The 14130-nt window shown below is 50.1% G+C and overlaps 2 protein-coding genes across 2 annotated transcripts in view; one reads left to right on the top strand and one right to left on the bottom strand.

Annotated features, from left to right (window-relative positions):
• Positions 1–9365, bottom strand: part of Gnal (G protein subunit alpha L) — a 122099-nt gene extending 112734 nt beyond the window's left edge. The window contains exon 1 of the mRNA XM_038330097.1: positions 9002–9365. Coding sequence (XP_038186025.1) covers positions 9002–9365 — 364 coding nt within the window. The remainder of the gene's footprint in view (positions 1–9001) is intronic.
• LOC119814406 (myc-associated zinc finger protein-like) lies at positions 5409–7682 on the top strand. The gene is given in 2 exon segments (XM_038330096.1): positions 5409–5441; positions 5443–7682. Coding segments are annotated over 2 exon segments (1401 nt in total). The 3' UTR covers positions 6811–7682.
• Positions 9366–14130: the final 4765 nt, after the last annotated feature.

The following is a 14130-nucleotide window of genomic DNA, read 5'->3' as shown; positions in this document are numbered from 1 at the left end:
AGTCAGTGATCTTAACCACTGAACCACCTCTCCAGCCCAGGAAACGTTCTTTAAATGCTGCTTCTCATATTCATAAGCCACAGCTTCCAACAGCAGGACACTGCCTCTATTGGCTTGGTTTAAATGAACCTACCTCTTTTTAAGAGGACCGACTTGTACTTGTTGCCCTGAGATGGGCTTTTCAGAATGTCTCCTACCCCCCTGCTCCCTGGTCACTCTGTTCCTCTTCCTTCTCACCAGCTCCTTTGTTCTGGATCCGAATCTAAGAACATTACTTAGGGCGGATTGTTTATTTATTGGCAGATTTAACCTTTTAGAGCTGTCCCGATTCACAGCAGAAGCTGAGCAGAAGGTCCACAGATTTCCCATCTGTCCCTTTGTCCACCACATGCACACACAGCCTGCCTCATCACCGTTCCCCAGAGAGGCGCATCTGGTATTATGGAACCAAATAAATAAATAAAAATTAAAAAGAAACTCATAAAAAAAGCTCAAAGCCTCCCAACTGTGGGTGCCTGTTAAATCAGAATAAAGACTTTCTTACTCTGAGGAGGAAGAACCAGGGCACAGTTACAATCAAATTAAAACGAAGTCAAAGTTCAACAGTATAAAAATTTCAGTGCCTGCTTTCTGGGACTCACAACCTTCTGGGCTTCGAAGGACCTTGACATCTCCATTTTCTAGCTCTGCCATTCACAGCACACACCTGTCTCATAGGCTCAGGCTGGCTCCATTCCACACTTACTGCTGTCCTGGGCAGCCATTCACGGTACTGCATCTCCAACATGCTTGGGTCTCTGAAACTGGGCTGCATCTTCACTAATACTCCCTCCTCGGCTCGCTCCAGGGACTGACCCTGTCACATGGTGCCAAGCCTCAACTTCTGTGACCCCTTCAGTAGATGGTCTTCTACTGCAGCTGCGGGTACACCTTCACTGATGGCCTCTCCCAGCCTCTTCAGGGATGCCAGCCAAGGCACACGGTGCCAAACCTCAGTGATCCCTTCATGCTTTCAAAAGTGGTACCACCTAGAAAACTCTTACCCATTACCAAGTTCAGCTGCTAGCACGAGGCACAGCCTCAGCCCCCTCTGGACCACAGCTGTTGTGTGCTGACCCTGAGGAAACCCCAGAAGAGTTTACCTCAACAATGCTGGTCTCTTCTTAATTACAGCTGATTCCTAGCTCTAGCTGACCAGCATCGATTATTCCCGCAAAGCAAATGTTTCACTGTAGTGGTTCTGGTCCCTTGTTAATCACAGTCAACCGAAACCACAGCAAATGGCTTGGATAATCTTTAAAGGATTCTCAAACTTCCCAACCTTTAAAGGATTCTGGAGCTTCCCAATCCAGGTCCCCACTGGCTGTATTTCTCTCAGTTCTCTTATATTTGAACCTCCCAGAGAACAGCCCATTGAGTTCTGAGCACTTACTGGTTTTTCCAGCCCAAAGTTCTAAGCTCCTTCCACAGTCCTCCCCAAAACACATGGTCAGGTATGTCACGGCAATACTCCATGGCCTGGTACCAACTTCTGTTTTAGGGTTTCTATTGCCGGAATAAAACACCATTACTAAAAGCAGCTTGAGGAGGATAGGTTTTCATCTGAACGTTTATAACACATCATCCAGAGAAGTCAGAGCAGGAACCCTGCTGGAGGTAGGCACTGATGTCGAGGCCACGGAGGAGTGCTGCTTACTGGCTTGATTCTGCCTGGCTTGCTCAACCTGCTTTTTTATACCACTGGACTACCAGGGGTTGCACTTCCCACATCAGTCAAGAAAATACCCCCAGACCTGTCCTCAGGCCAATCCCGTGGAGCCATTTTCTTGATTAAGATCCCTTCTTTCCAGATAACCCCAGCTGCTGTCAAGCTGACACAGAAACTAGCCTGCACAGATATCAAATCGAAAATAGACTTGTCAAGCAGTGACTAACTTCATGGGGGTGATGAAAAGCTCTTGTGTGACTTCACTCTGTGCTTTTAGAGGAGCTCAGTTCACACCGGGATTCTGGCAAAAGACCACCAGTGATTGCCCCAGAGGGACTGCTCTTCGTGACAGAGTGTATCACACGGCGGATCTCTGTGAGTTCGAGACCAGCCTGGTCTACAAGAGCTAGTTCCAGGACAGGCTCCAAAGCCACAGAGAAACCCTGTCTCGGAAAAAAAAAAAAAACCGTAATAGAAAATGACCAGATTGAAAACATGGGTCTGATCCGCAGTTGACTTCTTCAAACAGAGTAATTGACTTGAAAGAGCATCAGACAAGGAGACGACACATGAGGGCTCTTCCTCATAAATGTCCATTGTCAATGAAAGACATGGGAGAAAAGTCAATGGCAACTGGCTTGCTCTAACGCCATAGACTCGTTGGAGAACACACTGGCAGCGAGTGCAGCTTTGCTTGCTCTGTGTGTTTAGGTAGATTAAATATTTTCATAACTAGTGCTGTGACTTAGGTACGGTTTGAATATGTCCTTATATTGCTCTTTATCCTTTCTTCCTTCCTTCCCCCCCTGCCCCTGCCTCCCCCTCCCCCGCAAGGTCTTGCTATGTAGTTCTGGCTGGCCTGGAATTTACTTTATTGCCCAAGCTGGCTTCAAACTCTTAGTACACTCTCACCTCGGTCTCCCCAAGGCCTGGTTTATGTGTACCACCATGAATATCTCGGAGTTTGCACCTTAAGCTTCGTGTTTTGAATTCAACTGAAAATTTGAGGTATTAAGAGAGAAGACACTTAATCCAAATCTGGTGTCTAGAGGTGGGGCCTGTAGGAGCTGTTGAGATTCTGGATAAGGTTATTAGGTTAGATTTCTGTGACTGAGTAACCAAGGGCTTTATAAGAGGAGGGAGAGAGGCTGGGACATCTGCTTTTGTGAGTGGCTAAAGGGATGGCTCAGTGGTTAAGGCATTTGGTATTCCTCTAGTGGAGCTGATTTGATTCCTTGCACCCACACGGAAGCTCACGGCTGTCTGAAATTCCAGTCCTAGAGTGTCTGATGCCATCCATCTTCTTGCTGTCAAGGGTATTGGATACACATGGTGCACGGACAGACATGCAGACAAAACACCATACAGACAAAATACATTTAGAAAGAAAAAAAACTCTTGTTAACCATAACTCATGACCTTATTAACCCATTTCTTGAGACCATAATTCTCCCTCTTTTGAGCTTTTAAAATCTGATCCATTAAATAAATTGAATGTATGTGTACTTTGAGTTCTTGCTCTTTCAAACACGAGGTAATGAGCGAGCTGCATTAGGGTGGGAGACGATGCCCTTAGAGGACAGTCTCTCAAAATGCATTACAGGCAGCCAATACTTGTTTTGCCTTTCAAAAATGTATTTAATGCCCATGCCCCCAACTATGATTCAAAATAGGCATGAAATTCTAAAAATATAATTTCGTATCCCTAGTCCCTAGAAACATTTGCTTTGTCATATTCTAGAAGTTGGCGCCAGGGAGCTGGAGAGCAGAACTCTGAAGCTTCTCGGTTTCCTCTTTTGAGGCAAGTATTGTATTCTGTTTTGGTTTATGGTAGTTAATTCTATCTGTAGTTTTAGTTACCCATGGTTAACAGTTGTTAGAAAGTATTAAATGGGGACTAGAGAGATAGCTTAGTGGTTAAAAGCTCTCAACTGTTCTTCCAGAGGTTCTGAGTTCCATTCCTAGCACCCACATGGTGGTGGCTCACAACTATCTGTAATGGGATCTAATTCATTCTTCTGGTACTTATGAAAACAGAGCATTCATATACATAAAATACATGAATAAATAAATCTTTTAAAAGGGGAATATTAAATAAAACATTTCAGAAATTATTTAAAGTTTTCAATGGGCTTTCTAATCAACACAATGAAATCGTGTGTTGACCACTCCCTCCTGTCTAGGCAGTGAACCATCTCTTTGTACAGAGTATCTACACTGTATATGCTATCTGCTTGTGGGTCACTTATCTAGTTTTGACCCACTGCGGGGTACTCAAGCAACTCTTATAATAGTGTGTTACTGATAGGGAGTGTGGGAATGGGTGAGGGTACTTTCTGTATTCTGCAATGCAGGAAGGAATCTGCATATATACTTTATTCATGACCTGTTTGCTCCCAAGCGTGCAAAGAGTTGACACTAGCAGACTTTAGGCAGACCAAGGGGGTTAAGAAGTGTTTGATCGCAGATATTCAAAATGAAAGACAAATGGAGAGGCTGATAACAAGGGAGGCATGCTTATCACACCAATCCCAAGAATGTGAAGACCACCTAGGAAAAATTGTCTGTTTCCCTCTATAACAATTGCTGCTTGGGGTTGAGATGCTGAGACAGTTGCTTCAGGTGCTAACTTGTCAGTGACTTTTCAGAGCACTGGTCCCCTGAAGGAAGGGCAATGTAAACATTCACGCGTCTGTGTATGCACCTGTGTGGAGACAGACAACACATACGATGCCCTATATTCCAGACATACCACAACTCCAGTGTCATTCGCCTTTATTTCATTGCTGAAAATCTTTACTTCATTGCAGCATCTTAAAAAGGGCCCATAGCTGGGCGGTGGTGACACACACCTTTAATCCCAGCACTCGGGAGGCAGAGGCAGGCCGATCTCTGTGAGTTTGAGGCCAGCCTGGCCAGTTCCAGGACAGGCACCAAAGCTACAGAGAAACCCCATGTCCAAAACCAAAACTAAAACCAAACCAAAACCAAATAAAATAAAAAGAAGGAGGAGGAGGAGGAGGAGGAAGAGGAGGAGGGTCGGTATAGCACAATAAGATTTGGAGAGAAACCATATTCATATGACATTTATTACAGGTTATTGTTCATTATTCTATCAGCTGTTGTGAGTCTCTTACTGTGCCCAATTTGAATATTAAACTTTATCATATGTATGCATATAAATGGGCAAAGCAAAGTATGCAGATTACATGGTTTCCATTATCCATAGAGGTTCGAAAATGTGTCACCTGAAGAAAAAGTAGGAGTCTCATGTTTATTTTTTTGTCCTCGGTTTCAAGAGAAAATTCCGTTTTAGAATTAAGACATTTCACCACGATACGGCAGCTAGTTTTGTTTTAAATTATTCATTTGAAAAAGTGGGTGAGAGGCTCCAACTGCCGCCACCGCCGCCGCCGCCGCCGCCCGGGCCCCCCGCCCCCGGCCCCGGCCCTCGGCCCCGCGGGGCCTCTCGCCCCCACCCAGGGGGCGTCGCCGCCGCCGCCGCGCTCCGCGCCCCACAAGACGCCCTCCTTCCCTCCCTCCCGCCGGCCGGGGTGCGCGGGCGGCGGGGCGGCCCTCGGGCCGTGCGTTCGGCTCGGCCCAACCCGGCCGGCCGGGGGCGGCGCCCCGAGCCCGGGCCCCGCGCGGCCCGTGACCCCGGCTCCCGCTGAGCTCCGGGGGCCCCACTGTGGCCGAGGCCATGTTCCCAGTGTTCCCTTGCACGCTGCTGGCCCCCCCCCTTCCCCGTGCTGGGCCTGGACTCCCGGGGGGTGGGCGGCCTCATGAACTCCTTCCCGCCACCTCAGGGTCACGCCCAGAACCCCCTGCAGGTCGGGGCTGAGCTCCAGTCCCGCTTCTTTGCCTCCCAGGGCTGCGCCCAGAGTCCATTCCAGGCCGCACCGGCGCCCCCACCCACGCCCCAGGCCCCGGCGGCCGAGCCCCTCCAAGTGGACTTGCTCCCGGTTCTTGCCGCTGCGCAGGAATCGGCCGCTGCAGTGGTTACTGCACCCCCAGCCCCTGCTGCTGCCTCCACCGTGGACACAGCGGCCCTGAAGCAGCCTCCGGCGCCTCCTCCGCCACCCCCTGCCGTCTCCGCACGAGCGGCCGAAGCCGCGCCCCCCGCCGCGGCCGCCACCATCGCCGCCGCCGCCGCGGCAGCCACTGCTGTCGTCGCCCCAACCTCTACAGTCGCTGTGGCCCCTGTTGCATCTGTCTTGGAGAAGAAGACAAAGAGCAAGGGGCCCTATATTTGCGGCCTGTGCGCCAAGGAGTTCAAGAACGGCTACAACCTCCGGAGGCACGAAACCATCCACACAGGAGCCAAGGCTGGCCGGGTCCCCTCGGGTGCTATGAAGATGCCCACCATGGTGCCCCTGAGCCTCTTGAGCGTGCCCCAGCTGAGCGGGGCCAGCGGGGGAGGGGGAGAAGCCGGGGCTGGCGGAGGCACAGCCGCCGTGGCGCCCGGTGGCGTTGTGACCACGACTGCCTCTGGAAAGCGCATCCGGAAGAATCACGGCTGCGAGATGTGCGGCAAGGCCTTCCGCGACGTCTACCACCTGAACCGACATAAGCTGTCGCACTCGGACGAGAAGCCCTACCAGTGCCCTGTGTGCCAGCAGCGCTTCAAGCGCAAGGACCGCATGAGTTACCACGTGCGCTCACATGACGGCGCTGTGCACAAGCCCTACAACTGCTCCCACTGTGGCAAGAGCTTCTCCCGGCCGGATCACCTCAACAGTCACGTCAGACAAGTGCACTCAACAGAGCGACCCTTCAAATGTGAGAAATGTGAGGCAGCTTTTGCTACGAAGGATCGACTCCGGGCGCACACAGTACGACACGAGGAGAAGGTGCCATGTCATGTGTGTGGCAAGATGCTGAGCTCGGCTTATATTTCGGACCACATGAAGGTGCACAGCCAAGGCCCTCACCATGTCTGTGAGCTCTGCAACAAAGGTACTGGTGAGGTTTGTCCAATGGCGGCGGCAGCGGCGGCGGCGGCAGCGGCGGCAGTGGCAGCCCCTCCTACAGCTGTGGGCTCCCTCTCTGGGGCAGAGGGGGTACCAGTGAGCTCTCAGCCACTTCCCTCCCAGCCCTGGTGAGCTCCAGGTTGATGGGGAAGAGGGGAAGAGTGGAGGAAAGCTCTTCTTGGTACAGTCTCCTCTTCCCACCAACTCACTGCTCTCCATCAACCACGGAGCCTCCAGACAGAGGAGGAAGAAGGAATTCACTAGGTTTTAACAATGTTTCTCCTGCTCCTTTCTTCTCCCTATCAGAGCTGACCCTACAAACACCTGTCCCCTAAGTTGTGTTGAAGTCCCTTGGACAGTGAGCAGGGGTGGCAGAGGACAGCAGCAGCCACTGCCCTCAACCTTTAACCCCTTGCCTTTCCTCCCAGGGATTTGTGAGCCTTTCCCTAGAAGGTCCTGTGCTCTCCTCCTTGAGTCCCCTCTCCTACTGTCTGCTGCCCCTTCCTGGGGAGTTGGTGCTTTCTTTTTTTGTTGTTGTTTTTTCCCAGGGGGAGGGAGGAGAGAGAGGAGGGGGATTAAGATTCTGTCCCAAAGGAAGAACACAGTGGTATTGAGGGGCAGAACCAGGGAAGGCAGAGGGATACTTTCAGCAAGGTGGAGTGACTAAACCCTAACATCTACTGGAGTATCTCCAGGGAAAAGCCAAGGGGAGCATCAGAAGGAGCCACTAGGGCCAGAGGCAGAACGAGAGAGATGGAATCTTAGGGGGCCAGGGTAAAGGAGGAGAGCCAGGGACAAGAGGTGCTTCCTGGGGGTGGGGGAATGCAGCCACGGTCTCCCCCTTCCCTCTTCCACCCCAGCTCCAGCCCTGTTCTTTTCTCCTCTTTCCCACAACAGAAGCTGTGGCCCTGGCCATGTCATCGTGTTCCTGTGTCCCTTGCATGTTTCCCCCCTTCCCCTTCCTCCTTTTGCGCAGACCCCATTACAATAAATTTTAAATAAAAAAAAAAAAGAAAAAGTGGGTGAGTCTATTTAAGCTCGATATTTGTTCTCCAGGTTTTAAGAGCTGCATTCATCTGTAAACTAGTTCTTACTTCTCATGGCATAGCCCCCTACACAGAGTCGAGCACAGACGCCAACCCTTCCTCCTGATAGCTCACCAAGTTGGATCAAATTCTGACATCTTACGTTCCCCCCATAAATCTAAAAAAGCGACAAAGAGCAGTAACACTTCATGGTTCAGGGCCAGTGTGTGGCAAGCCTAATAACCCGAGTTCCATCCCTGGGACCCACAAGTTGGTAGGAGAGAAGAGATGCGCATAAGTTGTCCTCTGACCTCCACGAGCATGTGCCAGAACACGCACAAATAAATAAATGCAATAAAATTGTAAAACAAAACAAAACAAAACTTTATGAGTTAGGGGACGGAGAGATGGCACTTTACACCCATGCACGAGGACCTGAGTTTGGATCCCAGCATCAACCAAACCCTGCAACCCCAAGGCTGGTGGTTACAAATCTAGGTCCAGGTTGAACGAGAGACCTTGTCTCAGAGGATCACTGTCCTGCTCTGGTCTCTCTGTGTGTACAGAGACGCGCAGGAATTCATGACTTATTGCCCCTTTCACTGCACAGCTGGCAGCACAGAAAGCGTTTCCCGGTTGTTAGTTAATAAGAGCACACTTAAGGTTGCTAAAACTCAGAACAGCTCCTGGGAACCTCCAAATGCTGGCAGGTTTATGTTCACTTTATTACAGTTGGCGAGGTGCGGGGGGGGGGGGGGGGAATACTGAGGATGGGGGCGGGGCACAGGGAGGGAACAGACCGGACCTGCCACTCTTATGCTGCTGGTTCTGAGAAGGGCAAACAGCATCACAGCACCGGCACTGCTTCTATGACACCGTGGTACAGACAACGATGCTGTTTCTCAACTGCCAGCACTGTACACCTATCCCAGCTCTGCTCTAAGGCTGTGTTCACGATAAAAAGCTTTGTGGTCCAGCTAAAAGGCTTTCTAAGTCTCCTTTGATTGGTGTTCTTCGAACAAACTAAGCTGCCTGGACTGTGGCAGGAAATGGAGGACTAGGATGAGACATCCCTGTGGAGTTCACGCTGCGGAAATCAATGGACCAAGGGCGGAAATTTCCCAGAGAGGCTCATTAATTAGTAATCGGCGAGCCACTGGCCCGGGGTCACAAGACAATGGAAGAGAGCGAAATCACCCAGGAGTGACGAAGTCGTTTAAATGTCAGGGTGAAAGTCACTTTGTATGCAGTGTCCACACCTGACATTAGGGTCTCAGGCGCCCTAGGTGCAGACTTACCCAGCAGGAGGAGCCGGTGCGTCTGCTGCAGGTCGCGCTTTTGCTCGCGCAGCATGCGGTCGATGCCGCGGCTCACTTTCCTCGCTTCCTTAGCGGCTTCTCGCTCCTCGGCGCGCAGCTGCTCTTGTCGCCGCCGGCTCTGCAGCTCCACTGCCGGCCGCGCGCTCGCGGGGTTCAGGCCGCCGCCTCGTCGGAGCAGTGTCCCCGCGGGAGCCGGGGCTGGGACCGGGACCGGGGTTGGGACCGGGACCGGGGCTGGGACGGCGCTGGGCTGCCCATCCTCCGAGAGCGGGTCCGAAGCGGCGCAGGGGGCGTCCTCCGAGCTGCCGAAGAGCAGCGGTCGCAAGCTATAGCACAGGCCCATCGGGACACGGGGAGCGGGGCGTGGGCAGGTCCCCCGGGTCAAACTGTGACCCCCGACGATGCGTGAGGCTGTGCTGCACTTGGACCCCGAGGTTCCGTATGCGGGGCGTGGCTGCGGTGGGTCCGGCCCGAGGGCCACGGCCCCTCACTGCCCCGAGGGGCCATTGTGCACAGTCCGCCCGTCCTGGGCGGGTGCTCTCACCTGAGAGCGCCGCGAGCTGGCAGAGCTGATCCAGCTGCCCGGCCTTGGCCAGTCCGGCCCCCTTACCGTAAATGCTGCTGCGCAGCCTGTTCTCGTCACCGTAAATACCTCCTCCTATGGCAAATATTGCTGCCCTAGCTGCTTACCTTAAGTACCAGGCAGAGCTCCTTGCCCAGTTGCAGGGGCTATTTATTAGGTTACCACTAGACAGAGCGACCCACGGTGCCGGGGCAGGGCAGAGCATTGTTAAACACTGTTGAAAATGTTTGTTTTTGATGGAACTTTCTATGAATGAGCAAAACTCCTGTATTGGCTAGCTTTGTGTCAACTTGACACAAGCTAGAGCCATCAAAGAGGAAGGAGCCTCAATAGAGGCTCAATAGTGATCAGTGGGGAAGGGCCCAGCCGGTTGTGGGTGCTGCCATCCCTGGGCTGCTGGTGGTCCTCGGTTCTATAAGAAAATAGGTTGAGAAACCAGGGGAAGCAAGTCAGTAAGCAACATCTCTTCTGCATCAGCTCCTGCCTCCAGGTTCTGCCCTGTTTGAGTTCCTGTCCTGACTTCCTTCAGTGTCCTTCCCCACCCCCAAACTTGCTTTTTAGTCATGGTCTTTCATGGCAGCAATGGAAACCCTAACCAAGATAACTCCCTAGAGTGGGCAGGAGAGATACCTATCCACTTTGCATAGACACTTTGGATAGCAATGGATAGCCCCTTCCCTTAAGCCCAGCAGCTTGGAGCCGGGAAGATTTAAACGGCAGCCCCTCTTTGACAGCCAGCCTGTTGTACACACTCGGAAGCCAGGTGACACGTGCCAACTGAACAGGTTATGGCAACGGAAGCCATGGCTCCTGTTCTGGAAGGCCTTGCGCCAGTCATGACCATGGTAGTCCACGGTGCCAGCACTGGAAGATGGTATCCCCGGCAAGATAGGCTGTGGTGACCCTTAGATGACCCGGAAGCCCTTTTCATTGAAGAAGGAGGGGAAGCAGCAAGAGACCAGAGCTATGAAACTGGAGGCTGTGGTGGATGCAAATACAATTCTTCACTTACATGACACGCCCCAACCATGCCCTTCTCTGGTCTATATAAAATAGATGGTTCAGCTAGTCATGTCGTCCTCATGGTGTTGCAATTATGAGGCCTAATAAAAAGGAATCTCCCAAATGGTCTTTTCTTGCCTCTCACGGGTACAGCCAGCTTAGCTGGAAACAACAGTGCAACTATGGCGAGAGCCAGCTGTGGCGAGAGCCAGCTGTGGCGAGAGCCAGCTGTGGCAAGAAGACAGCTGAAGGGTTAGGGGAGCAACCACCAGCCACGCCTCGGGCACAGTGGCAGAAGGCAGAGGCTGGAAGGAGTAAGATGGTGAGGAGTGAGGGATGGAGGAGGCTCTTCGGGGCTGTGGTCACTAGAGACACCACCCCTCAGGGTTGAGGGTCCTGATACCCAAGCCTGCTTGAGAGCCATGACCCTAATTTCCTGGCCACTGGAGGGTAGGCGTGGAGCATCTCAATAGGAAGTACTTGAAGGCCCTAATACTAGCTGGCACTTACTGCTGCTGACTGTTGCCACAGCTGCCACTTAAGAGCAAGGACTTTCACTGGAGGCACGGTGCCAGGCTGCTGGCAAGTGTGCACCCGGAGCCCAAAGTCTCTGGCTTCTAAGGCATGGAAGCACAAGCCAAGTGTAGAAGGCTGGGGGTGCTGTCAAGAGTGAAGACTGTTCTCATGGGGTTAGAGGGAGGCTTACTTTCTTCAAAGATCATTTAGAGCAGGGTGGTAGTGGCACATGTCTTTAATTTTTTTGGTTTTTGTTTTTGTTTCAAGACAGGTTTTTTTTTTAATTAAATTTAATTTTTTTTCCTGTGTAGCCTTGGCTGTCCTGGAACTCACTCTGTATATCAGGCTGGCCTCAAACTCAGAGATCTGTCTGTCTCTGCCTCCCGAGTGTTGGGATTATAAAGGTGCGCACCACCACAGTAAAGGTAGAGGCAGGTGGATCTCTGTGAGGTCGAGGCCAGCCTGATCTACAAGAGCTAGTTCCAGGACAGGCTCCAAAGCTACAGAAAAACTCTGTCTTGAAAACAAAACAAAACAAAACAAAAAAATCATTTCAGTTTTTGAGATTGTAATTTGATTGCATTATTTCCCCTTTCTCTTTCCTCCCCTCTACTCCCTCATGCGCTCTCCTTGCTCTCAAATTCATGGAATCATTTCATTACGTATGCTGTATACACACACACACACTCCTAAATATAACCACCTTGGTCTGTATAATGTTTCTTGTGTGCCTTCCCCAAGGAGGGTACACTTTTTTTCTCCCAGTAGCGTGCTTAGCACCTTGCTATGAAAGTTAATCAATACAAATGAAGCTTTCAGGGCAGCATCAACTCCATTTCTTCATGTCCTATGACTCAAGTAAATGGTTGTCTTCAACATCAGGATCTTACCATCAAGCCTGGAGGGGAACCAAGAACATTGACAATAGCTTATAAAGTTTGGGGTGCTTTGGGACTTCACTGGCCAATGAACCTAAAAGAAGGAGCCCATTCCTGGCACTAGGCTTTCTCTCAACTTCTTGGATGACAGATTGCCGAAGCATATGGCAGTTCTTTGTAAATACATTAAAAAAATCTTTTGTGCCTGTGTGAGTGTACACGCTCACCCCTCCTGGCTACATATAGAGATTGGTGAGCACATTCTGGAAGCTGGTTCTAGTCTTCCACCAGGTGATGCTCACGACCACTCAGACCATCAGACTTGGCAGCAATTGCCTTTACCCACTGGGCTTATTAACTTCAGCATTTTTTTTTTATTTTGAGGAACCACCGCAGTGTATCTTATGTCAGAAAATTCCTAAGAGTGTGCATTAAGTACCTTCAACATAAAGTTCCTGTGAGACCATGCCTCTGCTTTATTTAAGTGGAAATACACATCAAACATTGCATTGTACCCTTAATTGTATATGATCAATTACAAAGAGCTTGAATGCAACTAATTAAATTTCTAATTATTATTCTAATATTCTATTACTCAATTATTCTATTATTAAAACAAGGCACGTTTATTTTCCATTGCTGTGACAAGAACACCATGACCAAGGTAGTTTAGAGAAGAAGTGAGCTTGCATTTCCAGAGGGTTAAAGTCTATGGTGGCAAGTGAAGACGGACAGTAGACAGCTGAGAGCTCGCGTCTTGATCCACAAGTAGGAGGCAGAGAGCACACTGGGGATGTTAGGGGGCTTTTAAAATCCCAGGCTTGCCCCCGGTGAAGTTTCAAAAGGACCGATTTTGATCTAGTTCTGCTTTCTGCTTGTGGTTTGAGATGTGAGCTCAGGCTGCCATGCCTTTGCTCCCCCATCATGGACTCGAAACTGTTGAAACTGTAAACCCAATTAAACTCTTTTTTTTTTTATTTTTTTATAAGTGGTGTTGGTCATGGTGTCTTATTGCAGCAAGAAAAAAAGTAACTAATACGTTGTGACACCTGGTGTGTCAACCACACTTCTGGGCAGACCCCACACTCAAAGAGTCAGTTGACATTAAACATTTCTTTTCTTTGTTAAAAGGATTGTTTTAATTTTTAGGGCTAGAGAGATGTTTCAGCAGTTGGGCACTTGCTGCTCTGGCTGAGGACCTGGGTTCCCAGGCCACACATCACAGCTGACCACCATTTGTAACTCTAGGTCCAGGGGATCTGATTCCCTCTTCTGGCGTCTGCAGGTATCAGGTATGCATGTGGCACACAGACAAAAATGCAGACAAAACACTTATACATAAAAGAAAAATAAGTCTTTTTTAAAAAGATCTTACTGGAAAACTAAGTGTGTATGCATGTGTCTGTGTGTAGTTTGGACATGCGGGTGCCTGTGGCTGTCAGATCTTTTGGAACTAGGGTTGCAGGCAGTTGTAAGCTACCCATTGTGGGGGCCTGGGAACCAAACTTGGGTCCTCTCCAAGAATGGTTTGCTCTCTTAGCCTCTGTGCCATGTCCCCAGCCCCAGATACTTAGTTTTTATGGTTGTGTTTGAAATTTTCACCACTAGTGAATTTTGTATGAATTTGTCCTTCTCTAGTGTTTATGGGTTCGCTTCTTGCTTTCAGGGCATTGATATTTGATACCCTGGGCCATGATGTGGAGACAATGCCAGCCAATTGCATTTCTTTCTTTTTTTTTCTTTTCCGTTTTTAGGCTTTACCCTTTGCTTCCCTACAGTGTAGAAATTTGTTTTCGTGACAATAGTGATACCGGGCAAGGAAAAACCTAAATAAGCCCGTGTTCTGCTTGCTCTTTTTACTTAACCATTGTTTTTGGAGATCACACAGCTGGCCATGCATTGTTAGTTTCTTTGTGGTTTTGTTGACAACACCTGTGACCAGAGTACTGGCGTTTGTAATGCCGTCATCACAAATGACAATGAGCAGAGACGGGCTGAAAAGCTACACTTGTTTTGAGGCACATGATCTAAGAAGGCAGTAGGTTAAGACCCCCCCAAAAACCTACATCTCATGTCCAGGCTACATAGCAAAAGGGCACGTGTCAGTCAGCCACTCCAGAATTCTCTCC

This window comes from Arvicola amphibius, chromosome 5 (assembly GCF_903992535.2).
Source record: "Arvicola amphibius chromosome 5, mArvAmp1.2, whole genome shotgun sequence".
NCBI lineage: Eukaryota > Metazoa > Chordata > Mammalia > Rodentia > Cricetidae > Arvicola > Arvicola amphibius.
Note: the sequence above shows the minus strand (reverse complement) of the source record. Positions and strands in the feature narration are given on the sequence as shown.